The 27,843-nt window shown below is 37.4% G+C and overlaps 1 protein-coding gene across 11 annotated transcripts in view; it reads left to right on the forward strand.

Annotated features, from left to right (window-relative positions):
* Positions 1-27,843, forward strand: part of VWC2L (von Willebrand factor C domain containing 2 like) — a 405,818-nt gene that overhangs the window by 31,789 nt on the left and 346,186 nt on the right. For 9 of the 11 annotated variants that reach the window (XR_011001012.1, XR_011001011.1, XM_068196550.1 and 6 more), the window contains exon 10: positions 18,910-19,040. Coding sequence is in view for 9 of the 11 variants with exons in the window: in XM_068196550.1 (XP_068052651.1) it covers positions 18,910-19,040 (131 nt within the window). In the remaining 2 variants the exon portion in view is untranslated. Of the gene's footprint in view, positions 1-18,909; positions 19,041-20,281; positions 20,535-27,843 lie in introns of those variants that run through there. The other 2 variants (XM_068196556.1, XM_068196558.1) reach the window with 2 other exon arrangements.

Consider the following 27,843-nt stretch of genomic DNA (forward strand, 5'->3'; position numbering starts at 1 on the left):
AGCACTTTCCCTCATTCAGCTTGGGCTGTAGGATAGGATTTGACTTCGCCTGAGTTCAGAGAGAAATTTGCAGAGGCACCAGAGGCTCCCTACAGACCCCCCACAGCAAGAGGTGGGATGGTGCTTGCACAGCTGTTGGTCACGTCAGCTCTGCTGGCCTTTGAGACCATAATTGAGCAATTTCATTAACTCAGGACCAACACTTTGTTTTCCCTTTAATTAAAGTGTCAAGACCTTAACATTTCTCTTGGAAACCACGTGGGAGTTGTGGGGGAAAGAGGAGGAGAATGGTTTAGTTGTGCTTGTTTGCTCACTGACAGGTGTTCGGTGCTCACAGCCCCCAAAGGGAATTCTGCCAGTACGACGTCTCTAACTGGGCAATTCCAGTGCTCTTTGGAATGTTCAGCTTCTGCCAAGACCCCCATTTCTTTCAAGGAAGCAGAGACACTAACTAGCATAGTGTGTAGAATGCACTAAACAAGACATAAATAGTGTTGGGTACCTCAGTTACAATGTTATTGGTGCAAACTTAATTTCATTTGAAAAATGTCCATGGTTGTTAGGAAGTGCTTTTTCTTGTGTGAGACAAAAAAAAAAAAAAAATCGAAATTCCACAAAGGTGTATTTCCAATTATAATTACTCTGTTTTTTTCCAAGGTCTGTTTCATAATGAACAGTTTATGATGCAGGAGTTTGGAAACTCTTTATACTAAGTTTTAATTTTCAAATCAGTGATTTGCTTGGTGTTTTGGGGTATTGATGAAACACATAAAAGTGTTAGTTGTAATTGATACACAATGGCAAGTCAAAATGTTCAGAATGGTAATTCTGTTTCAACTGGGTAAATAATCACCACTGTTTTTAAAGGAGTATTCTTCCAGAAGTATTTGCAGTCTACACTTCAGTGGTTAACCTTAGCTTGGTGTTCAGGGATGTGGCTAAAAAGGCAATATATGAACTACTGCTTGATACACTTACACAAAAAAGCAGATTAAATGAGGCCAAACGTAACATTAATTAGGTGGTTTGTTTTTGTTTTGGGTTTTTTGTTTCCATTTTAATGTAGTTCAGCTAAAATTATTAATGGATAAAACTAGATTCCTTTCAAATTAGTGAAATGTGATTGAAACATGAAACAAGTGCTCAGACCCCCAAAATCTGGAGGGAAAGGCTCAGGTGCTGACTGTAGTATTTATATTTTAAATTAACTATTCTGCAGTAAGTTATGGATTTTGGTGTTTCAATCTTTTTTTCCAATATTTAAACAAAGCCTTTGCATATGTCAACATCACTTTAAGGAAAATGAAATTCAACATTAGCATTTCGTTTTCATGGTAACAAATCTCTAACATACCCTAAGAGCTCTGGCACTGCTCACAGTGTTCAGGGTTGTTTGTCTTGTATATTCAAACAGCACTTCTGGGAGTGGAAAGTAAAATCTTAATTGTTTCTGTTTGAATACAATTACATGAAATAAAATACTAAGTCTTTACTCCAAACAGTTTATGCATTAATAATCAGAGCATTTCCTCCAGAAAATGTGACTCTGTTTCATTGGAGTGTCACATACTATGAGGATAATGTTAATGGGTCACAGGCCTCTTTGTAATTGGATTTCCAGTTCAAATCCAGGCTTGACAGGTTTGATCATGATTAAAACTAGTTGTTGTATGATCATGGATTAGTTGATCTTACCTTGCTCTTACATGCAGTAAGTAAAGGGCAACCTCTGTCAGCAGGGAGGCTGAGGTTGGCCAGATTTGTGCTGGAATCCAGCCTGGAATGATGTCTGTACAGGTGGGCTTTTACACCAGAGGAACAGAAATAATTCATGTGATGTTCAGACAACAAAAGCAACTCAGATTTGTTTCCACTACATGGAACCCCTTTGTAAAACACAACTGCTAAACAATTTTGTGAACACATTAGGAATCTTCTCATATTGCAAATTTGTTTTTTCAGAAGTGCAATTTAATGTCTCACTGTGGAGTTTGGCCATGATCTCTGAGCTTGGGGGCTAAAAAGCAGAATGAGTTTCACCGCTCATTCAGAAGAATGCTTTTTTTTCTTCCTTTCTGAAGTCCTCTCTCCTCCCTAGCAGTCCTCTCTCCTCCCTCTCTCTTCCTTTCTGAAGTCCTCTCTCCTCCCTAGCAGCTCCCCTTCTCTTTCCTACCTCTGCTTTCTTTATAAATTCTCTAAATCCTTTCAGCTAAGGTGCTGAATTACAATATTTGAACACACAAGTTTCAAAGCCCAGTTTCAGAATTCTGTTACTCAGACCAAAGGCCACACCATGCTGATGTGACAGCAGCACACCAGATACTCAGTGGACAGTTTCAGTTTGCATTTCTTTAGTATGGTTTACACAATAACTCAGTATTTATTGTTTCCAAGTTTCTACCTTGTGTGTATATAGTTCACCTAATGTGCTGTATACTGTAAATTAGCCAAAACTGATCAGCCAGTCAGACATTTATAATTTACTAGAAATCTGAAGCTGTTTCTATTTTTGCAGGAATCCTTCACTCACTGTACAAAGCAAATCTCCCTCATGTTTCTGTAGCACCTGCAAAGAAAATGTTCTCTTGAAGCAGTACAGCAAAAACTGAGATTTGCTGTGATGTAAATCTCTCAAGAGTTCATTCTCATCTCAAAAAAGAGATAAACAAGAAGAAAAATCACTATGCAAAATCACAGCTCATAGTATTTTAAAAATCCATAATCATTAAAAATATTTAGTTTATCAGTAGTACTAGTTAATGTGAAAATGTCTACACTATATTTCCACACTCTGGTGTGTAATAATTATAATTTCGTTAAAATTCTGTTTAGATTACTTAACTCTTGTAGATAATTTAGGAACAATGCATATAGTTGTGTCATGTCTCAGTCTGGAAAGGGTGTTAGCAATAGTAGAGGAATTCACAGGCCTCCTTCACACTGGTGTAGAAATTGTTCTGTGCTGCAAAATGTACATGCCCTGGCTTGAACCCAGCAGACAAATAATCAAAGAGTCATGGTAGTGTAATATTTAAGAATACCCCAAATGTATGTTTTGACATAGATCACAGGGTTGGTTAATGTGAAAATACTGTCCTTGTTTTTTCAATATTGCAAATGAGAAAAATAGTAATGAAGACAGAGATGAATTAGCAGATATCTTTACTTTTCAAAAGTAGCTTTTGAGAGAGGAATCCTCATTTTGAATATGTTTTACCTGGATTTTCTGATGTACAGTCAGCAGTTGAGGGATTGGTTTTATCCAAGTAATAATAACTGGAATGAGATATTCTCTTGAGTTGCAGGCTAGAAGGCTTTGGCAGCTGTTTATTCTGCTGCTCCTGTTCTGTTGTTGGCTAAACTTTCCTTGCTGTGATCCTGCCTCTCCAAACTCATGGATGATGACCAGTTCCTGCCTGCCACTGAAGCTGTGAAGAACAGTGTGTGCAGGCTTGCTTTGATCTCAAAAATCTACCCAGGCTAAAATAATCTGGGAAACAACAATGAAGAGAAGCTGACAGGGCTTTGTTTGAATAATTATTTATTTATAGAGTTTTGTTCTATTTTAATGGAAGACATCCTATTATGTACTAATGAAGTGTTTTATTACACAATTTATAAAAAGAGTGAGAGGGGGAAGAAGGCTGACAATATTTGGAGCACATTTAAGGGTAATTGGAGAGGTCTTGTGTTGTATTTGATAACTCCTGTATTGTTTTTAAAAACACAACCACAGAAGCTCACATATTTTGTTAGCCTTGCTGCTAAGTGAACTGATTTTTGGTCTGGGAGTCATAGCGAGGAGCTCTTTACAGTCTTTGTAGTTTATTTCCATTTTTGTCAGGATACACACCGAGTAAGCTTCTAGCCACCATCTGGTAACACGTGTGAGTGGAGAGCCTCAGCGGCAGTAAAGAGGCTGGCTGTGCCAAGGCTGTGGCTGGGAGCTTACTCAGAACATGCCAACACCTGTGCAGGGGACTATTCTTACCAGCTGTGTCAGCTACTCTGCAAGGCTCCAGACTGGCTCACATTTTCTGCCTTTGGAAGTGGTCCTTTTCTATTTCTTTGTATTAAAAAGTTTGGGGTTTGAAATAATTTGTGAATATCAGGGAAGCTTTTAAATTAGAGATTTGGAGGTATCAGTGTTTTTCCTGACATTACAAATCCTGAGTTTATTACTTTTAAAGGTCTTTTTACTAATTGAATTAATTCATTGTGAATTTCCTGTCAGAAGTAAGTAACTGTAACAAAGGTAATGAGAGGAAACGAGGAAAAGGTAACCTTTTTGCCCCTCTTTGCAGCCAAATGTATTTGAGCATCACTGTAGTATGTCATTGGATTGTTCCAGCCATGATACAGCTGAGATTTGGCCTTATTAGTGCTCTCTTTTTGGTGAGTCTGTATCAACACTAATGTGGCTATTATTTTTAGCTACACAAGTTTGTGCCTGTGAGAGGTTGATGTACTTGTAGTCTGCATTGTCTTCTTATAGCTGCACACACAATCATTGAATGCCATTTACCAAGGGGTTTTAACCTTTCAGGTTTGCTTTTTTTTTCCTCAAAATAGCATCCATACATTTAGCAGTTATTAGAATTTCAAGCTCTGCAAAGGTGTCTGGGTTCCCTACCATGGAAGTTAGTTGGAATAGGTCATGGAATCATTGAATGGATTGAGCTGGGAGGTACATTAGATGCCTAAATGCTTTTGAGAATTTAGGGCTTATATGCTAAGACTGGGTGGATAATACTGTCTAATAAATTTCCTAAGTGTAAATAGCCAGCTTCTGTCTAGAGTCTGATATCATTATATAGTGTTGCACTGTAAATTAATTTTCTCTGGTAATTAGTATAATAGCTATCAGTTAAACAGACCTAATGTTGCCAATGACAAGGTTCTAATTTCCTGCCACTATTTTCTCCCTTCTTCTTCCATTCTTTGCAGAAAAGAATCCATTTTCATGGTGGTACTTGTTTTCTCCTGGAATGATGAGGTGGACAGGATGGCTGTGGGTTCAAATCCATGCTCTTGAGTGCCAGGGAAGCTGGATGTGCATTAGCATGTGTGATGCACAGGATCTGCTGGCTCTTAGATCAGTATGTTCCAGGAGATCTTTTCCCATTCACTCCAGAGTAGATGACAATTTCTGGGGGGAATTTCAAGTTTGGGATGATTCTAACAGAATCCTCACAGCCTTTCTATATGTGAGACAGAATGCTGCTGGAATTGTAGAGGAATTCAAAAAGTTCAGTAAGTGTAGGCTTATTGAACAGTGGTCAAAGTTTGTCTGCCTCTACAGAGGACTTTCATTGTGTGCATTTCTTCTACAGTTATCCTCTGAACATTGTGTTGAAGGGTTTTCTCCAGTCCTGCTCGGGTAAGGCTGTGTTTGGGGGGTTTGGGTTAGAGACAGCTCTAATTCTATTGCTGTGATAAAGACTACTTTCTGCTCTATGAAGTACTACACTTCTCCTTTCTGCTGAAGTGGGCATGCAAGCTACAAGTACCTATATAAGTATAGTAGGTGTCAGTGCAAAAATAGTTGGTTATATATCTACACCTTCCATGCAGTGGTTTTTCTGTAGAGATTTGAAGTGCTGCTCTCAGCTCTTACTTTGAAGTTTGCTCTTTGTGGCTGTTTCTTCCCCTCAGACCTCTGAGGAAATATCCAGGTAAATCTGTGCTGTTTCACCCCCACGTGCTTTGTGTATTGTTCTGCCTCAAAATTTTTTATCCTCTAATTAAGAAGTAAAACCCCTGAAATTTTCAAGTGAGTTTGCTTTTTCTGTAATTATAGCAATGCATCTTCTGCTTTGTTCTTTACATTTTCTTTAGATTCTGAGTTAGAAAGGAGATTTTTGGAGAGACTGTACCCATCAGTTTGATAGAAGACTCCAAAAATGTGTCTAAGCCCTATTGAGGTTACAGGCACACACAAATAGTGTGTTTGTATTAGCAGCAATATCTTGATTGAAAAAATCCAATATAGTTTAATTTAAGCATAGAAATAGGGAGGAAATATCTCAAACATGATTAATTAAACTCTATTAATTATGCTTCTGCAACATTCTTTTTTTTATGATTTCTGACTCATAAGAGGCATCAAACGACTTGAATTTCACTATAGGGTCCCCTCAATGCAGTGACATGGCTGACTTTCAGTACAAGGCTTGGCACCAGGGAAAGAATGAGAAGTTTTTTAGTCTTGATAGACTTTTTGGATAGTTTGTTAGTAATGGAATGTAGAATAGGTGTTTTTATAAGATACTTCCTAATTTTAAAATGGGTTTTCCTTTAAATGTTTTTGTTCTGAATAAATAAAATCGTTTTGGTCAGAATATAATCCTGAGAGAAGTTTTTTTTCCACTCCAGAATAAGGATGTGTGCCTTTAATTGTAGGAAAGATAGAAATGGTGAGGAATGTCTGATGTGTTTGTGAGCATTACTTTATGTAGTTGAACTGCAGTGCTGAATAGGCCATCTATTTCCTTCCAAAACAACAACAACAAAAAAGAAGATCTTTAATATCTAAGAAATTGCTAGTGGGATTCCAGTCAAATTCTCCATCTGGTCTGGAGGCAGAGTATTACTGAATTTTTCATCAGTTAGGAGCTGGAAGCTGGAGACTTTATTAGGATTTCCTTCAGGGCAAGTACAAAGGCAGTCCAGTGGTGCAGTTTATGGCTTAAACATTACAGGCTTTATATCTGATGTGCAGTAATAGCTGTGATCACATAGGAAAGTTGTTTAAAAACAACTTTAAATGCTTTAGTAACTGCAGTTCCTTCGAGTAGAAAACGTAATGGTGGTTTTCCAGTTTTACTCTTGGCAGATACTGCCTTCAAGACCTGCAGAGGGGAGGCAGAAGCACAAGAACAACAAATGAGGTGTTGATGTGACAGCTGAAGGTAGAAATGAAAGATAAAAGAAGGAACTGAGAGGTGAGGCAGAACACTTTGAAATGCATGCTAGTGGGAGTGGGACTTAAGATGGGAAAGGTGGCAGTGCAGGTTCTCTCTTCATGCATAACTGGAATAATTATGTTCCACAGAATTTTCCAGGTAGCATGGAAGTACCTAGGAATGCATGGAAGCTGGAAAGGAAATAAGAGTGAAAGTTCAGTAAGAACATGGCAGATGACTGTGAACTGCAAGTCAAGAAAGAATGAGGCAATGATTGAGATTCTAGATCATAAATAAGGGGACAGAAGATTATGGTTTAGAGTTTTAGAAGGCAGAAAGTAGAGGGAAGGGGGAAAGGCAAGTAAATTTGTGTGTGGAAAGGGGTAGTGGAATTTGTGTGTTGTGAAATCAACAAAGAATGATAGGATTTCTGATACAGGGAGACCATTGGCAAGGGAAATGTAATTTGCCTACTCCTTTCCACTTGGATTTGCTCTAAAGAGGAATGTGTTAAGGTGGATTGTTATCCGAAGACTTTTGCTAAAGTCACAGAGAAGGATGCCAAGAAGATGAGGTAGGAACTGGACATTCACTTAAAAAAGGCTATTTCATACAATACTAGTTGGAGTGAAATTCAGATTTAGAATTAATTACATTTCTGTGTGTTATTGCAGTGGGTAGGGGACAGTCCTCCCTGCTCAGGCACATTCAAAGGGCACTTAGGCATAACTGTAGGGGCAGGGAATCAGGGATCGAGGGAGGGTGTGAACCTCTGTAGGTTCTAAGTTAGAAAAGGTAGAAGGAAAAAGCCTTTGCTAGAGGAGTGGATGGAGGAAACAATAATTTAATATATAAGGATAGTTAAAATAAATTGAAAGGGTACTTGCCTAAAAAGCTGGGAGTAATGCCCTGTTTCCACCATTTACTTATTTGGATTTTCTTCAAACTGATTTTGCATTGTGCTAAGCCCTGTGTGCTCTACTGCAGAATTCCTTGGAGTGTTTGCTTCTAATGCTGTTTTTTCCCCACTAGCATCTCACTCCTCTTACCTCCAGATTGTCTTTGGTTTATTTTTATCCAGACTTATCTCCTGTAATGGCCCATGAATTAGAATGGGGGGTGCAGCCTGTGATCAGACAAATTGTCAGGTTTTCTGGGTATTGTTGGGCTGTATCCCTTTCTGTTGTAGATTTCTGGCGGTGTCTCTTCAAGCATCAGGCTGAAAACTGTCAGTGAATTCTGTGGGGATTTACCTAGTTGTGTCTCAATGCGGGCTGTACCATCACTCTCTGAATCCACATAGAAATATTAATATATAGCACTCTTAAAAATTAGTGAAGCACTTTCTTCACACTCATCCTGTGCTGTAGCTGCTGGTGAGTGAAATTTGACATCTCCAGTGAAAGCTTTGCAGCTATTATGGCAGTGCCCAAGTGCCTAAATTTAGAATGAAATTGCAAATTGTCTTGAATCTCACCATGGATGCGCAGCTGGGAAGAACTGGTTTCAGATATTCCCTCTGACCTGGCCAGAGGGGATGGTACAGAGAACTTCTCTATATGAACAGGTTTGGAGAAAGACCAAAAAAAGACAAAATAGCCCCTAGTTCCATCTCAAACTTGTGTGGGTTTGAGGGGCTAATGGTAATAAAAAGCAATAAAACCTGCTACTTACATTCTTTCTAAGGATATATGATTTTGAATACAGAAAAAAAACCAGATCCATAGGGTAAACAATTGCTGTTTGTCAGAGTAAAATTCATTTTAGGTCCCGATGCCATCTGTCCTAGCCCACATGAACAAATTGCCTTTATATTGAGAGTATATGGGCTAGGTTTCAAGAATTGAATAAAATCTTGTGGTTTCTGCTATCCCACTTGAAAGCTCAGTGTTTCAATTTTGTAACTTGGGAGTCAGGTGGTGATAAACTTATTCTGTTTTTTTGTCTCCTTCTGTTGTAAAAAATTGTCGCTGGAAGTTTGTGCCAGAAATCTGTGGTTACTTTCAAAACTATATCTAAAATGTTAAAAAGTGACTCAAGAAACAGAGAAACAAAATAATAGAATGGAAAACTATAAATAATTAGCACTACAACCAATGCAAGTTATCCCATGATTGTAGAAGATACAGTTGTGGAATTGTACAAAATCAACGTAAATAATGTTATAATGTTGCTAGTATGTTCAAATCTGACATGAAGCCTTAAATGGAGAATAATCAAATGTATTCAGAGATTTTTTTTTCTTATAAACTATTTAGCATTTTCATATGTGACTTGGGGGAAAAAAAGAATCTCAAAAATCTGATTTGTGTTTGCATTAAAGTTGCTGATAAATTTATCAAATGACTCACTGGTGAGGTCTTTTTCCATGAGGAGACCAGGAAAATGAGCAGAGGAAGTCTGGGTCATTTGGTAAACAAAAGAGAAATAAACATATACTTTTTTTACTATGCTTTTAAAGTTCACAGAATCATAGAATAGTTTGGCTTTGAAGGGACCTCTAAAGGACATTTAGTCCAACCCCCCTACAATGAGCAGGGTAATCTTCAACTAGAACAGGCTTAATTAGGGTGTTCTTCATCATTGACTGTGACAAAGGGGACAAAATGTACTCTTAATAGCAGTGTTTACTTAGCAGACAGAAGTAGAATAGAATTTAGTAGATGAAAATTGAATCTAAGGATATTCTGGGTTAGAAATAGAGTTGCTTTTTAATAGAGAATATAGTTAGGCATTTCACAGATGTACTGGCAGTTACAGTCAATCCTTCAGCCTTAAAAAAATGGACAATTTCTAAATAATGGGGTTTTTTTTAAAAGCTGTGTCTAGCTCAAGTAGAAATTTAGTTCAAGGAAGTGCCGAGGCCTGGGTTTTATGTGGTCTGAAATAATTTACAGACATTTTGGGTCTGGTTTCATAATCTGCCTTGCTGAATCTGGAGCAGACTGACTTCATCACACCTTCAGGCACTTCTAGCAGTTTCAGTTTCACTACTGGCATGTTTGTGAAGTCAGCCTGGCAGTACCTCTTTCATATTCTGCTGTATCCACTTCCTGCAGTGCTGCAAATATTTCTGGTGGTGAACTGTGATAGATAACCAGCTTTATCACTGTTTGATAAAGTACTTATTGCTTACAAGTACAGTAATCAATTAATTAGCTCTTTATTATAAAGAATCCATTTCTCTGCAGTATTGACAAGCTGATAGCTTTGTACCTGCATGTCAGAGTACTCTTACAGCTTTGTTTTCATTATTTCTCATTATGTGGAGCCTGGGATAATGGTTACCGGCTGTCCTGAAACAGAGTCAGGATGATGAAGTGCCAAGGGGGGGAACATAGACGGCATCTGTAAGGCATAATTGCAAATAAATCAATAACTAATGGCCCCTGAATGTGTTTACCAGTTCATTGTAGTGATGTATGGACCTCTGCAAGCCCTGGGTGCCTTATAACAGTTATTGAGATGATTACAGTGGGTACGTTGGCCCTGGCATAAATTAGTGTATCCAGCCTACTGAGAATATAAACACAGTTTCTGAGCTTCCCGACAGTGCCTGAGAAGCAGAATAGTAATTTGAGGAAAAATAAAATTTGTTAGTTAATATTTGGGAACTTAATAAAAGACTGGCAAAATTTAGAACTTATTTGCACCCCTTGTATTTATGTTTGGATATTACTAGTGGTAGAGAGCCTTTGGGAGCAGGTTTTTTCTTCGTGTTAAAAGTGCACGTGAGATCATGTCAAAAGAAATCATTAAAAAAAAGAAAAAGGGTTTTTCCACAGGCTTTCACAGTACATGTTTTAGGAATAAATTCAAAATTAATTCAGATGAACTCTCCTCTGAAACATCCGTGGATGAATGGATAGTCTTGCATTGTTTGTACTGAGGTTTTCTTGGAGAAAATCAAGAAATTTTTAGTTGATTCTACAGTAGGATATTTCTGTGGTAGAGAAAATTTACATTAATCAATACATTAAACAGTATTGCAGCATATTTTGGAGTATGTCAGAAAACTGAAGTAACTTGATGTCTATAATTTTTTCAGCATTGCCTCTTAAACGCGATGAATTGTGTGGCATATGCAGCACGTGCTGCTGTAGCTTAAAATATTGCTGATGTTTAATTGCACCATAATCAAAATTTAAATCTACAAAATGAAATTATAATTGTAAGAGGTTTTTTTATTTTATTGCACTGTTGTTTATTTTAACATTGATCATAAATGCAGTTGATTTTCAAACATGGGCCTTTGAAAGGAAGGGATAGGGAACATCTTTGGGAATAGCACATGGCTATTTGTGGCTTAGAAAACTGCCATGAGAATCAATTGCATGCCTCATATCATGATAATTTATTGCAGCATTTTCACGGATGTTCTTTTACTTCTTGCAAAATGATCAAGCTGAGTTTTGTAACAGTGTTTGCAGTTGTTTATGCAAGATTAAGTTATATACATAGCTGTGTGTACATCTCCATTGTATGAACATATTGGTTAATTATCTGTGAGACATGTAATGGTGTTTTGAAAAACAAACAGGAACACGTTCTGTTGTTACAATGTGGTGCTGAAAATCGTGGTGACAAACTAGAAATTACTACCAGTAAAATAGAACTGGATTTATTCTTTCACATGTGATAAACTTATATTCATCACTGTTGTTAATGGCAACCAGAAGTAGAAATTTAAAATCTGGGCATATCAGTACTGGTATAGACTTTGTATCCTAGAGATGTAATAATTTTAAACTAAGAAATTAATTTCCATTGCATGTATTAAACTCAATTCCCACCATGAGGGAGTAGTAAATGAAGTTGGGTGATCATTATATTACTTTCTTGGGACTGTAACTGAAGTTAGCACTCAGAATGACTGTACATTCCTGGTCTGGAATATTTTACTGTGACTCTTCACTCAACTTGCTGACTCTGCAGAGACTGTTGGTCATGCAATTTGCCATGACAGAGAAGAGTTATCAAAAGAAGGGGTTAAAATACATTTGATGATGTAGCTGGGATGGTAGAGGTGTTGGAAGAAGGCTGCATGGGGTATTTCTGTGCAGCATAGATATCCTTTTGAACACAGAACAGGTCCTCAAGGAATGTTGGAGGTTTTTTAAGGATTGTTCCTTCTCTGGAGAAATTATCTGTTCATCTTTGTATAGCTTAAGCCTTTGTCTTCCACTCAGTGTGAGTGCAGAGCATCTTAAACCCGCTCCTTGTTCTGTGGTCAGTCTGGAGCAAGGCTCAAGGAGCTGTTTTGTGATTCTGTGGTCAGAGTCCCAGAATGGTTTGGGTTGGAAGGTATTGTAGATGCAGGTAAACCCAGTGGGAAGAAATGATGATGTCTGACTCCAGTTCAGAAGGCTGAATGATTTCTTTATTATAACTATAGTATAATACATTAATATCCCATTTAAAGGAGATATTAAAGATACAAACCTACTTTTTCTGACTATTATATCTAACTAACTCCCAACTCGTGACCCTTTCTGAGAGTCCAGCCACAGGTGGATTGGATTGGCCATCAGCTCAAACAATCCTCACCAGAATCCAATCAAGCAATCACCCCAGGTAAACAATTCTCCAAACACATTCCACATGGGGAAAACGAGGAGCAGAACTAGAAATTGTTTTCTCTTTCTTCTCTCCGTGCTCCTCTATGAAAAATCCTGAGAGAGAGAAGAATGTGCCTGCCACAGGAAGGGACCTTAAAACTCATGTCATGCCATGCCCTGCCATGGTCAGGAGCACCTTCTGCTAGACCAGGTTGCTCCACGTGCCATCCAGCCTGGCCTTGGACACTTCCAGCCTTGTCCTGTGACTCCCAGCTCTGAGTCCTCTGGGCAGCTGTGCAGCTCACTGGGCAGCACAGATCATGTCCCAGTCTCCACACTGGGGTGTCGTGTTCATCCTGGACAGCATCAGCCACAGCTGTGTACCTTTAAACTGAGAAATGTGATTTACTTGGGCCTTTGAGAGGAAGTTTAGCAGAGGCTAAAACATTGCAGTAGTTTTATTTCTGCAGTGTTGGGCAGTATGCTTGGCATAGAGAAATTTTGCATTTTATATTGTTGCTTTCTGAAATAGTGGTGATAAAGTTAAACAAGCCCTAGTGGTGAAGACTGGAAGAAAGCTATTGCATTTCAGTGATGGATCCTTCTATAATTGTTATCTTCCCCTTTTTCAAACCTCTCTGATTATTAATCATATCTGGCTAATCAAATCTGGTTTTAATAGCTGAGGTAAAAGAAACAAAACCAGTGAAGTGCAAGAACTTGAAGTTTATCCTTTTGATAGTAGAAAATAATTGCAGTGTATTTATCAATGAGTGCTAAGGAGAGCTCTAGTCCAAAAGTGATTGAGTGTCTGTGGCATAGTTAGACATTGAGTAGTGGAGCTTTCTAGTTTTTTATTGCATAGGCAATGGCTTGACTTGATGTGGCAGAGCCTTAAAACTGACATTGTCAGGAGCAATTTCAAGTGCAAATTTACTGTTAGCACCAGTTCACAAACTGTCTGAAGAGCTATACTAGCCCAGAATTTGAAGACAGAACAGTTTTACCATTGTTTTTTTTTTTAATTAATCTGGCTTTTACTACCTATTATATATTACTTTCATGTTTATTTTATTAAAAAAGGGAAAAAATGTCAGCATTATAAACTGAATAAGGAGGAGTTATGTGGCCACAACCTTTGTAGCTGAGTTTTATGGTTTTTATTAGCAAGCCAAGCAAGATGGAGCAGGCAGTAAAAGTTTTACTACACTCTCTTGCTATTGCTTTCAACTTCCTTTCCTTACATTTCAGATGTTTATAAAATAATTGTGGTCATGATTAGCATAGTAAAATAATGTGCAAATGTGTTGTATTATGGTTACTGCAGACACTGGAACATTTTGAAATTGAGCTGTTTCAGTATTAATTGTACAACAGTGCCTACTGACCGTTTCACTGCTGCATTGTGCTCAATGGGTGCACTAAATACCTTCATTTCTTTATACTCTGAGAGAAAAGGATACCCTGTCCCTTCAATTACAGGAAATAAGAAAAAAAAACATGCCCAGCTACTATATTAGATGTCAATTTTTCTGTCACTCTTGCAGCAAAGCTTTTTAATATTAGTTCAGTACTTTGCTGCTTAACATTTGCCTTCTGAATCTGCCTACCTCTAGTGCTGCAAAACTGAGCTACTCAGAGAACAGGCTATCAGGGTTTGCTTCGTGGGAAAGAGGGAAACAGGAACAGGTTTGAATCTTTCTTTATTTACATTGAAACTTTAAACAATTTTAAGTAACAAAAAGTAAAATGGGGTTTGAATATCTCATACTCTAGTTTGCTGTTTAAATGCTTTTCCTTATGTGATGTATTTTACTTTTGATAGTCTGGGAAGCAAAAGTCGTTCATTGTCAGCAGTTGCAGCCAAGAGTATTTTCATTCTTATTTATGTATTTGTGTTTAACAGTGTTTTGTTATTTGCACATTTTGACTGTATGGATTCTTAGTAATCCTTAAGTTGTTTTGAAAGTTGGGACACAAAATGACCCAAGCCCTGTTGTGAAATCTATGTATGTAATTAGTAACTTCTGAGTACACCTACTGGTTTCCATGAAACCGCTTTGATATTTAAAAACTAAAATAGCTAATTTTCAATATATTGAAACAGGTTTAAAATGAAAATAGACAAAATATGTTCTGCATAATGTAAGTGTATCAGATTTTTCAGGAAAAAAGAGTGAGCAATTATTAAAATTCTCTGTAACTATGAATAAAATGAGAATTTCAATGGTATGTCAATATAGCTATCAGTGATTAGTTCAGGACTCATTTCTAAGTACAGAAAAACAGAGACAATGCTGATTCTGGGTGAGAAATGAGAATAAAATATTTCCTTGAAAATATTTAGTGTTAGACTAAAGTTAGACTGGCTTGCTGAGTCTTGGACATAGACAGTCACTGTGCCCTAAGAAGAACTTAATTTTCATTTTTTGACATTTCTGAAAAAATATCTAATATTTGCTTTTTAAATTGAGTGTATGGATACACTAGCACCTGTGACTGTGCTCCTTGTGCATGTCTGAGCTGCAGTCTCAGAATGACCTTGACAGCTTTCAAATTGGACCTGCTGATAATAATGGTCATTAATTTTTGCAAAAAGAAAAAGGTTGCTCCTTTTCTTCCCTCACTGAAAGACAGTGATCACTAATTTGCTGTCTGATGGGCTTTGCCTCACTTAAGATTACTCTGTTTTCTTTCAGAATTAAAGTAGCAAGGTTTGAGCTTGTTCCTGGTTACAGAGTGAAACGGCTTCCTCAATTGACTTCAATTTTTAACAATTGAGTAAGGAGAAACTCAACACTACCTGTAATAATGATATAGACAAGGCCAAGCTGTGATTTAGACAAACTGATTTGGATGTTTTCTATTAAACTCTACTACATTTTTCTCAGCTCTGAGATGATTTAGATCAGTTCCACTTATCTATTCATTGCCTTCTGTATGTTTTGACAAATGAGTCTCTTGTGTCTTTCTTGAGGAAAAAGAAAGCTGTAGACTTGCTCTGCAGAGCCCTGTTGTTGGAAAAGGCAGTCTTACTGGAAAAAATCAGGGCAGAAAAGAGATATTTCTAATAGCTTTAAGGGTAAATTTTCTTAATTGCACAACAGTTTGCATCAAGACAATCTTATGGGGAAATTAAGGGATGGTTTCCGACTCAGAAGATATTAGTTCAGTTTACAAGCTGTCCTAGAGAATTTCAGCTTGATCTGGGGTAAATCACTAAATTCTCTCATGGTTCAGGCTCTTAAATTAAAAAAGAAAAAAAAAGCAACCAAAAAATCCCAAACAAACAAAAGAAAGGCAAGCTCTTCTCTTCTGGTTTGTGTTTTGTACATGAACCCATGAGGTCTTAAGGTATGAAATGCCTTTATGACTTCACACAGTTCTGACTTCTATAGCCTTCTGTCTTCTGATATTTTAGATATCCATGGAAGTGCTCTGTGTAAATGGCCCGAGTCATGGCGACTTCTTGTGAGTGGCTGATAGTTGCATCTGTGATTTTAGATAACAGGGAGTGTACTGTCAAAGGGACAGTTTGGTCAGGGACCAGGTACCATTTACCCTTGTCAGTGACTGAGGACAGGCATTCAGAAGGGTTTTCGTTCCTAGAGAGTCCTCCTAGGACACTCTTGAATGTTCTGTTCCTTGCCTTTGGTGATAGAGTAAAAGGGTGTTTAATGTCACAGGCAGGAAGTGCAGTAATTCCTTTTTATATGGATGTGAGAGAGAAGCTTAGTAGGTTTTTATTTTTGTCATAGTACAAATGTCTTGTACATAGCAGATAAAGGAGTGAACAAAACCACAGTATATTCCTTTGGCTCCTTAGCACTCAGGATATTCTCCTGAATTTTGGCCCTTGCCCATGCTGAAGAAACATCAGACTTTGCAGTCAATGCCTGTAAAAGTTTCACAAGCCTTGTTATGCAAGGTCTCAACTTGTGTAATGGATTCTCTTTTACCCTTAGGATTTAGCAATTGGAAATAATAGAATAAGGATTAAATAATGGAACTTGATTGCCTAAATTTGTCAGGGGAGAGGAGATATCTTCATACAAGCATTATTGAACAGTTCTATTGTAGCAAATTTTTAGGATGAAAATACCCCATTTATTTCATCAGAATATTTGTGTCTGAGAAAAATAATTGAGAAATATTTGTGTCTGGGAAAAAAAGTCACACTGTGACTTCTACCTGCTGAGGAGCTACTGAAATCTGCATTTCATCTGGCCATGACAACTGATACCACTGTTCATGCCAGTGGGAACCATAGTATGAATTATCTCAGCTGAGAGCACGTCTCCTGCTCTAGTAGAATACAGGATTACCACTGCAAAGGGTGCAAAAGCTCCAGTGTCAGAAATACTTCAGATCCTTACAATGGGGTTACAAAAAACCTAATATTTTTATATTATTCTCGTTTTACTTTATTTTTTAAATGTTACAGCAATCATTTACAGCTCTATCTCCTGAAGCAGTATCTGGGGATTTTTTCCTACTGAAAAATGCAAGACTTTCTGTCACTTCTACTCAGAGAGCCTTGCATTTCCTAGGCTTGTTTCACTCTGAAATGAGTAAATCTGGTAGCATTTACAAATTGGTTGTATTCCAGAAAGTGAATGAGAACAATTTGCAAAAAGCATGCTGTTTTTATGCCTTTGTTATGTTATAATCAGAGTTGTTCAAGTTTGTAAACCTTGAAAGGTAGAATTTTGTAAGAGAAGGAGTACAGAAAGCTTCCAAGAGTTGCACAGAGGTACTGACACATATTGGGACTATACTTACCTTTAGGTAATATCTTTACTCAGTTTAGTGTGTATGTGTATAATAAATACTGCAGTCTTATAATAATTGTTCCCAAATTTGGAAATCTATGGATTTTTCTTGAACTGACATCAGAGATCTTCAAGAATATTATGACTGAGACACAGTCAGAACTTGATATGCAGTTGTATAAAAATGTGGAACTTTAGCCACAAACACATTCCTTGCTGGATTAACAGTGCCAGATTACTTTAATCTTTATTCTTTATGTATTTGCACTTGACATATTTATTTCCTAATTCTGAATATTCCAGATTAATTACTTCTGTTTTTTCCAAATGTAGGTATCTTGCTAGTATCTGTGTTAAGCAAAGATGACTTTGCTCATTTGCTCGCCATGATTTCCAGATTCTGTCTTTCTCCCCAGAGGAAGAAAGACAGTTGTCTGATATTAGTCAATAGTCCCTACTGTTCCATGGATTTTGGAGTGGTTTTGTTAGGCTGTGCCTGTGATTGAAGCCACGGTCCACTGAAAAATATCTTCCAGTTCTTGGGTCTGGAATAGATGTGCTCAAACTGACCGTTAAGTCATTAGTTTGGTGATTTCGTAAGTTTGGCTTGGGTTAATGGCACCCTTGTAGGACAATGCAGGGTGTAGAGCTTCTGAAACTGAAGACAGACAGTATTTTGCTACTTTGTAGTCGTGAAGTTTGTTTTATGCTCATTCCTGCAAATTATCACCAAACAGGATGGCTGCTATGAAGTTTAGCACAAACAAATACTAAAAAGACTTAGTGGTTATCCCTGCTGTGTGTGTGTGTGCTTTCAGATTAAAATACAGTGATTTTATTCCCTCCTTAATCTTAGTGTTTGATGGACATTTAAAGAGTGCAGCGATTTCAGTCTCCTTTAAAGCTTCTCACAGCAGGATGTCCTAAAATGTTGCAAACAGAAGCCATCAGCCAAGTCTTCAGCAAACTGTGGTGTCTTGGGAAGTGGTTTTGTAATGACTGGTGCAGTCCTTAAAATATATTGTGCACAGTTACCCTCGGTACATTCTTTAATGACAATCTATTTTTAATAAAGCTATTTAGCTTAGTTAATTAGAGCTAGTAGTAAATCTCCCAGTCTGCTGATTAATCTTAGGCAATATCTTAAACCACACCAATGGAAAATGAGGCTGTAAATCAGCTACACATATTTTGATTTTTTTATTGGTATTATACGTACAAGAAAGGTCTTTTGGAAAATACAGCAGCTTTGCCTCTGGATGCAGCTCATGGAGCTAACCTCCCATGGAAAACAGGGAGAGAAATCAAATAGGCCACGGAAAAATGGAAAATAACCCATGCTAGTAATCTTACTGAGGGGTTTAATATAAACCTTCTTTTTCAGTTCTAGTCCTATGTTTTATGTCAGGCCAGTTATCTTAAATAGTACAAATATAATTTGAAAAGAACTAATTATTAATGTTCAGATGTTCTGCCTGCAGTCAGCTTTACAGTATGTATCAAAATTAATAAAATCAGTATAACAGTGATGTAAAAAATTAGGAAAATTAAATAGAAGAGAAAAAAGAGTGGAAAAATAAGATAAATTTGGGTTTTCAAAGTAGTAATATAAATAGATACATTGTGTGAAGGTATGCAGCATTTCTGAGGATTAATAATTTTGGTTTTCTGCAGGATTCAGAGTTCCCTGTTGATCCTGAAGGGACCCCATCATTTGAGCATGCTAAAGAACACACTCAACCCCTGAAATCTGGACAGTACCAGCTGAGCAGCATTTTGAAGGTGCACGACTTCGCAGTGAGCTGGTAGGAACCATGAGCAGTACATTAATTTTACTGTGTACATGTGGAGTTTTATTTTTCAGCAGGTCATTGAGAAGCATTTAGTGTAAGTAAATATCTGAAAAATGACTGCCAGCAGTCAGGGGGATTTCCTCTCTGAAGGATGTCACAGTGGAAAAACTGATCATGAGATGCAGTGGGAATGTAAGTACAGTAAAACATCTGGGCAGAACTGTTTACACATTGAGATTCCTCTTTTATGTAGAAAGAGTGGCATTTGGTTAGTAGGTATAAAAACAGAAACCAGAGATGTCTGTAAACTCAGGTTCCAGGAAACTGAATTATAGTGCTGAATATTTTTGCAGTTTGTATTTGATTGTAGTTTACTCCCCTGGGTCAAAAGTCAGAAGAGTTTAAATTTAGATTGGCTTGTAAGCAATGACATTTCAGGGCTTGCTAGCTGCCGCTGAGGAAGAATGAACCTAAAAATATTTTTAAAAAAAGAGTCCAGAGCAAAGTTCTGACAATTCTGACACATTGACTAGGTTTGAATATAATTTAAATTCATTTTTAAAAGTCTTTATGCATTTAATACTTATAATGCAAAGGTCACGTCCAGTTGCTTTTGGTAACTGCCCACATTTTGCAGTAAATAACCACCACAGTGCTGTGAGCTTGGGCATCCATCAACAGGATTCTGCTTAGGCTCAGAGTTGCTCAATTTTGGGTTTCTGTCTGGTTTACATAACTTTCTCCCAAATTACATCATCATATTGGTCTAAGCATAAAAGAGAGCTTGCAGCTGGTGTCTCTGTGCTGCTTCTCAGAGGAGCCTGTAGCAAATCCGCCCAAATATTAGTGGGTTCTTCGGCTTATCTGAAGGACACCAGGTTCAAGAAGAGTGTGTGTCTAAAAAAATCCAAACAAGAAAGACAGCCAGTCTGGGGAAGGAAGACACTTCACACTGGGCAAGATTTTCGGTGAATCAGGTGGGAAGAGCATCCAGCTGTGACCCTTCCAGGCTGCAGCAGCATAAGCTGTTGGTGTATCACAGGCTCAAGTCATCATTTCCTTGTTACTGTTTGCCTTGTTAAAAGCCTGCCTTTACCTGTAGAAAAAGCCAGGTTTCAGTTGCAAAGTACTTCTGAATGTTGTTACAAACTACTTGTGAATCTAGAAGTATTTAATATATAATTGAAAGTATTAGAAGCTCTGGCCTAGTGAGGAAAGGACATCTCTAACAAAGTTTTTCCATTATTTTGTAGCTGAACAACAGCAGATAAATATGGTCATGTAAGACTATTCCTTGTTTTCTTTCTCTTTCTTGAATTACATTTTTATATCATTTCTGTAGATCCTTCTATCCAGTGCTTCTAGTTATTGCTAGCAGAGATACTTAGTGTGCTGAGAAATTTTAAGTATTCTTTGCTATTCATAACTGGGTGTCACACCTTAAGGATACAGTGCTTCTTCAAGCAATTTTCTGAAATAAAAATAAATTGGATGTCCTTAAACGTATTTGGAAACACTTTAGAACTTGCTTGGAGAAACAACAACTATACTGAAAGAAACCTGTCAGAGAGGATGTGTGTTTAATTTTGTATACTGCAAATATGATGTTGACTTTCATGTAAATATGCTCCTTTAAAGAAAGTGAGAGTCTGGGATGATGCTCTGAAATGAACTAAAATGCTTCTTTTAAAAATGTGATAATATAAAATCATGTAAAGTGCAAAAGAATGTTAAGGTGTGCTTGAAAAAAATGTAAACAAAGCAACTGAACTTTTTCCATTTGTTTAAAAAACTCTCTGTGTACATTGGGGGGGAGGGTGTAGTTTCTACACGTCTCTATAGCTGAAGAAAGCACTTAAAACATATTTCAATTAACAAAAGTTTTTTTCCTATATGAATACTGCTACTTAAAATCAGCCTTTTCAAGAGATGGAAAAGAGCGACTGCCTTGTTTTTCTTGGTAGTGCTAAAGGCTCTGTGGCAGCCTGCTTTGCCTTTTTTCAACAGTGTTTCCTAGAGTAATTTTTTGAACAGCTCCTCAATTTCAAGCAAATTTGACAGAGGGATAACAGACTCAGGAAGTCCTGAGGCTCCCAGGACTGTTTCAAGAGAACAGATCTTTGTTGAAGAAAGGATCACTTTTAGGATCCTGTTGGCTGCAGGTGACTGAGAACTCAGAGAAAAGAGAAGTTGCAAATTTTTGGGGGGAAGAGCTGCAAATGGAGCTCATCCCCTATTAGACGCTATAGGATCCAATCCCAAGGCACACAGGTAATGCACACAGAGCTTGGTTTTTTAGTTTGGCACAGCAGCTATTCAGTTCTAAATCTAGTTTTCCAAGAGGTTATTAAATGCATAAATCAAGATTTTTCAGAGAAGAATGACTTAGATTAAATAATTTGTGTAGGGAATTAAATAAAAATAGCCCATCTAAAGAAATACCAAACGTTCACTAAATGTATTTCTAGTAATTATAATTGTCTGATTTTACACACACAAGGGAAAATCCATATGCACTAGATGAAAATTAAGTTTTTCTTGTAGTTCATAGGATAGATGGAAAACGTTCTGTTGACTTATAAGACCAGATTTTTCTCACCAGAACCAGTTTATCAAAAGGACGGAACAGAATCTGGTTTGTGCTTGGGTATTACTGGGTTCTTCTACATTTTCAAAGAAACTGGAGCACTTGCAAATCCAAACTCACAGTCTGCACAAGCTCACATACTTTAGTTCTTCAGACCTTCATCCGTATTGATTGAGGTTAGAGTCCTCCATTCAGATCTTATTTCCTGTTTGTCATTGGCAGTCCCTGCTTTGATGCACTTAACAAACAGAATTGCCATATACCTTGTAAATATATGGCCTAATATAGGTGCCAGGGGATGTTTGCATTAGATATTAGGAAAAATTTCTTCACTGACAGGGCGATCAGGCACTGGCACAGGTGGCCCAGGGCAGTGGTGGAATCACTAGAAGTGTTCAGGAGTGTAGATGTGGCGCCTGGGGACAGGGAGAGTGATGAACCACAGCGGAGCTGAGTTGCACTTGCTGATCTTTAGCGGTCTTTTCCAAGCTTAGAGGTTCTGTGATTCTATGTTTTAAATGGATGTTTTACCTACTAGTGTACAGATATAACTAGGAAATGTATATTTATATTTATATCCTTGTTTATTCTATTTATAAATTTATATTTATATTCTTTTTTACATGTAACCTGGTGTTCTCAAATCCTTTGTCCTTGTTTGATAGTTTGTAAAAGAAAAAGATAGAAAATTGCTAATGCTCTGCCTAGGCACAGTAAAAATAGGAAGGTGGAGATAATAGTAAAGAAAAGCAAATAGAAAATGTTTACTGATTATCTCGCATTTCCTGATTGGCCCAGTAAAAGGTAATTTTTCAATAGGGTCTAATTCATCATTATATCTTACTAACTAGTTTCCCCTATTTTTATCAGTAGATTCCAGAGAAGATTTTAAAAGCTTATCTCCTTGGGAACCATGCAAATTGACTTGTGGCGTAAAATTGGGTAACTGAAATTAAAGGTACAATTTTGTAGAGCCTTGTGCCAAGAGATGAAGGTAGGAAAGCTCTGCAGAACCCTGGACTCTTTTCCTCTTTAGTTCACATTTGCCACTTTTTCTCCTTAACAGCTGAGCACATATCACACAGATGCACATCCACATCACACAGAGGAGCCGGCTATGCAGACAGAGAATCCTTCGAGTGTTGCCATGAGGAAATTCTTTGGAATTAGATTATAGCCTGCAGTTCTGCTGTAAAATGGGTGGTGTTGGTGTGCACTGTCTTTCAGAGTTCTACATGCACTAGATAAAAGTGAAGTTTTCCATTTACTTGGTAAGGTGGAGAGGCACAGGGAGTTTGGCAGTGTGTGAAGAACAAGGTGTTTAGTTGTGTCAGTCAGATTTGACACTTGCTCTGGACTATGTTTTGGTCCTTTCTAGACATAACTGATTTCTTTTTCATTCTCAGACTTGGGCTTTCTTAGAGTTACTTATGGGAAGAGTAGGGCATTGAAATTGTGTTGTGTGTAACCAAAGTAGCAAAAGTAGCCCAGATGCTACTTGCTGCTAAGCAGACATCTTGGTAGTTCTTTTTGTTGCTGCTCCTATTTGCCAAGAGCTCTGCATTAACATCTCAGAGCAGCTTTGTCATGGTCTGTCTTGTCACTACCCTTGATATCCTCTGTGATGCCTGTAGAGTTCTGACAACAGTCACCCTGATGGTTTGCTGAGACTGCTGCCTGTCAGGCTGACAAATGTTGGCTCCCTTTTCCCTGTGTTTTGCCCATTTGTTTCCATCTCTCTGTTGCCTTAGAGCTGGGGAAGTAATGTCATTTTAGTCTGTCTCTGAACAATGCCAAGCAAAACAGGCTCTGTCTACCAAGAGGTGATCAGTCATATGAATCTCTGTGTCCTTGTGTAACACAAGGTAGGAAAGAGGATTCAAAGTCCAAAATTCATGAGGAAATTTCCTGTTGAAGAGTTTACTGAGGTAAAAAAAATTCTTTCTAATTATTTAAACCCTCTTCTTGCCTCCTAGGGCATTAGAAAAGATTTTTTAAAATTAAATTACATTTTTCCATTAACAGTAAAACTTTTTAATTGTGCCATCATATGCTGATTTCTTGCATGAGTAGCCAGAGTGAATTGGAGATTTGCATTAGCAACATGAACTGCTGCTTAATTTTCCTACAGAAATTATACCTGCTTTTAAAGGAATGTGACATACAGGCATCTCTCATATGAAGAAAGTCAGAGAGAGCTGGGGCTGCTCAGCCAGGAGAAAAGAAGACTCAGGGCAGATCTCATCCATCAGTGTGCACAAATATTGAAGGGAGGGAGCTAAGAGATGCCCATAAACACACACATTAGTGTATATAAATTAAATCTAATAATACTCACAAGAATATTTATGCTATCAGTTTTCACATCTGCTGGAGAAGCGTAGAGTTGCAGAATTGGATTTTATGTGTGCTGAAATATTCAAATACTCAATTTAGCCTCTTTTGAACTATTCAAATTGTGTGCCTTTTCAAAAACAAAAGCAATATGAGTGGAAGCTTGGGTTCATCTTTATCTCCTTGTGTATATGACAAGAAATTCCTGATTCTCATGTTTCATTTTCATCTTTCAATTTGATCAGCCTTTGAATATATTTGAAGAAACTAGTGTTAGAGATGGTTAAATGTAAAATTAACAAGTCACTTAGTGCATTTTCCATGACACAAGGGACAAAACCCAGCAGCTCAGCTTGGCTCACTCTGACAGATCAGTCTGTACACTTGCAGTAAGGGTTTTTCGTGATGTTTTAAACATTTAACTTTCCCAGATAAACCTGTCAAGTATTTTAGCATCACATTAATGTTGTTAATAAATTTTATCTCTCTCTTTGCCATATAGAAAATTCGAGTACTTTCCTTTGAAAAATTTTTGCAATTAATGCCTTTTTTCCCCCCATGACTGGCCTTTATGAGTAGTATGAGTGTGTATTTAAACTGCACATGAAGTTCATACCCTTCTGCAAAGAACAAGTGATAAATAACCCTAAAGCCTGCAGGTGTGGGTACACTCCACATCACTTACAGAGGTTGGGAAGAATATTTGTGTGTGCCCTGCCAGCCTCGTGCATCTCATGTGTCCAGCAGTGCTGTGAGACAGCAGTATCCTCTTGTGAAATCATTCCTGCTAGATTGCCCAAGTGGAAGATCCAGAAATTAAATTCATGTCTTCCAAGTCACAGTTCAGTGCTTTAACCCTTGATGTCAGAGTAGCACTGTTTTCTGTACAAATTAAGTTAATTTCTGTCTGCATTAAGGCCCATATTGTAATGGAGAGATTGTTCCAAGGACTTATTAGAGAGGTTCTGCAACAGCTTGGACACAGTTTATGTGGAGGGAGCACTCAAGAGGAAAATGTCAGAAGCAGTTTAGCTCCCTGTAATGCAGTTTAATAGAGAGGAAAAGTGAGCTCTCCGTGAATAATCAGTGAGAACTGTGTGGCTCACACTTGGATAAGCTCTGGGAGGCCTTTCTGCCCTTGCAGGAGGAATGCAGAACTCCTGGCTCCAAACCTCTCACCCTCCTTTGGAGCTTTTTCCATCTAATACAGCAATCAGAAGGGAAGGGAATGGTTCCCTTGGCTCCACCTTTCCCTCTTCCCCTGCAAGGTAAATGTTCCTTTCTGTTCATCTCGAAAGCTTTGGGCTATCAGAGTCTTTAGAAGCCTTTTTGTTTCTCATTAGCTCTGTCTGCAGCTCCATGGCTCCTGAGGGAAGGCCTTGGCTGTGGCTGGAACAGGCACTTTGAAACCATAGCAGCAATAATCTGAAGGATAATCTCAAGGCATGTTATGTATTTATGAAAAGAGCTGGGTATCTCTGTAATTTTATTAGTGAACAAGCCTCTTCACCAGAGAAAAAGGAATATTTTTAGGCAGGGTCAGCAGAGGGAAAGCATATATGTTTTCTTTTTGCTAGCTGTCTTCATAGATATTGAGCAGATTTTGTAGAAGAAGTATTTATTTGCAAAAGAAAAGATTATAAAAAGATATGGTTGTGACTTTATTGAGGCTCTTGTGTATTCTTCATAGAGCCAAAGGTGCATTGCCTGGCAGCTGTCACTCTGCTAAATTGCTTGGTTTTTGCTTGCTATTCCCAATAGTTTGTGGACAGAAAAGGCTGAATAGATTGGGTTAGTAATTTTCTGATAAGTATTTAACTGAAAGTAATCATCCTGTGGTGATCTGACTATTCTGGGCTCCAAAATGCAGAATAAGCTCAAATTGAGCTTCAAAAGCTCAATGCATCAAAAGCTCAATATGCATTGACCATATGAATGCATCAAAAGCTCAATATTTAATGGACATGGACAATGCTCTCAGGCACAGGGTGGGGTTGTTGGGGTGTCCTGGGAAGGGCCAGGAGCTAGACTGGAGAGTCCTGGTGGGTCTCTTCCAACTCAGGATATTCTATAATTCTGTAATTCTATATTGAACAGATGTAATATAATAATAATAAAAGAAATGGTTCTGACACTTGCCACATGGGCTGATACACTAACCAAAGACAGCTTAAAAATAAGTCAGTTTATAAATATATCTCATGAAGTGTGAACAAGATGTTGAGATTTTCTTGAAATGGAGTATATTAGTGAGCTTTAAAAAGGTACTAATTAGCATGAGGGAATTCATATAATGGGATTTTTTTTTAGAAAAGAAAAATGCTAAACTTCAGGGTTTCTAGAAGGTGACTAATATGTGTCATGACATTTCTTTCACTTTGATACAATTCTACATAATTATTCACAAGAAGGTCCTCATTGAGGTTGCAATACTGAATTTTTCTTGTGAACTTAAAAGCCATTTACATTTTTATTATATATTTAACACCCATTCAGAACTACTATTTGTCAAGAAACAAATACTTTCTTTATGATGGTTCAAAGTTTCGTTTTGATTTCATATACCACTTTTCACATTTTCTGGTACACGGCAATGAATTTTTTCCATGTAAAGAAATACATATCTTTGGGAAAAGTAAATTTTTAAAAATGTAGAGTTTGTAGGCAGTCACAGCAAGATATGTGAACAATTAGCCCATAGATGAGTGGTTTGTTTTCTGGGAAAGTCCACTGTGGACTGTTCAGGAATAATATATTGTGGTAGAAAGAAAGGAAGAGGAACACAATAAAAATATAAGATAAGGCCAAATTAAAAATATATTCTAAATAGAACTAACCAAGAATAATGCATAATGTCCAAAAATCATCTAAAGGAATATGTAGGGTTGCTCTTGCTGTGCTTTAATGAGGAATTTTACTTGCCAGAGCATTTATTACATTGTAATTAATACCATTAAGCATTTTTCATTCTTTGATACTATTCTGTAGAAATTGTAAACAGATTTATTAATGCTTGAGATCTTCCCTTATTCTCAGTCTGACCTATGAAAAGTTGTGTGTGTATTACAAACTTGCTGTACTAATGATTCTGTATTGACTGGGGAAATAGAAACTGGAATCACTTGCCACTCATTTGTAGACCAGTTCCATAACCCAAATGTAAAATCACTGAAGGTTTAGGGTATTTATGGTTGCAGTGATTTAGAGATACAGCACTAACACAGAGATGCATAAAGGTGGCAGTTTCTATTTGTGTAGCTCTATTTCCTAATCCCTGTGGCTTGGGAAATCTCATATCAGTGCTTTATCTTACAGAATGTTAATAGCTGTAGTTTAAAAAAAAAAAAATCTTCTGTTGATTTTTTTGCTATATAAATATTTTTAAGTGAGACTTTCAATTATTAAAATGAACATAGTACTTGAACTGTAGTAGCTGCAGTGTCTCTGAAGAACAGCAAGATAAATCTAAGAAATTTAAAGAAGAAAGTAGGTGTATTTACTCTTGTTTGAGTGAGTAACTACACAGCTGGCCAGAAGGAAAAGAATTATTAGACTGTGGGCAGACTTGCAGTGTTGTTGAATAGAAGTTCCTAAATACAAAAGAGCAATAAGGAGAAATACCTGTGAAAACTACACGAATGATACCAACACTCCTAGTAATGATTTCCTGCTTATTCCATTCTGATTTCAAAATTTCCTTCATGGTAAATTCTGAAAACATCAGTGTTGACACACTTGGAGCTATGCAACCGATAAGATTGACAGAAAAAGTAAAACTTGAACTCAGTCTGAAAGGTGAAGTTTTAAAAATGTTCAAAAACATGTTCCAGTCTCATGGGAAGAGAGTGAATTCCTCTGGGTTTCCCTTGAAATGCTGAAGCTGAATTTCAGAGA

This window comes from Anomalospiza imberbis, chromosome 7, assembly GCF_031753505.1.
Source record: "Anomalospiza imberbis isolate Cuckoo-Finch-1a 21T00152 chromosome 7, ASM3175350v1, whole genome shotgun sequence".
Taxonomy (NCBI): Eukaryota; Metazoa; Chordata; class Aves; order Passeriformes; family Viduidae; genus Anomalospiza; species Anomalospiza imberbis.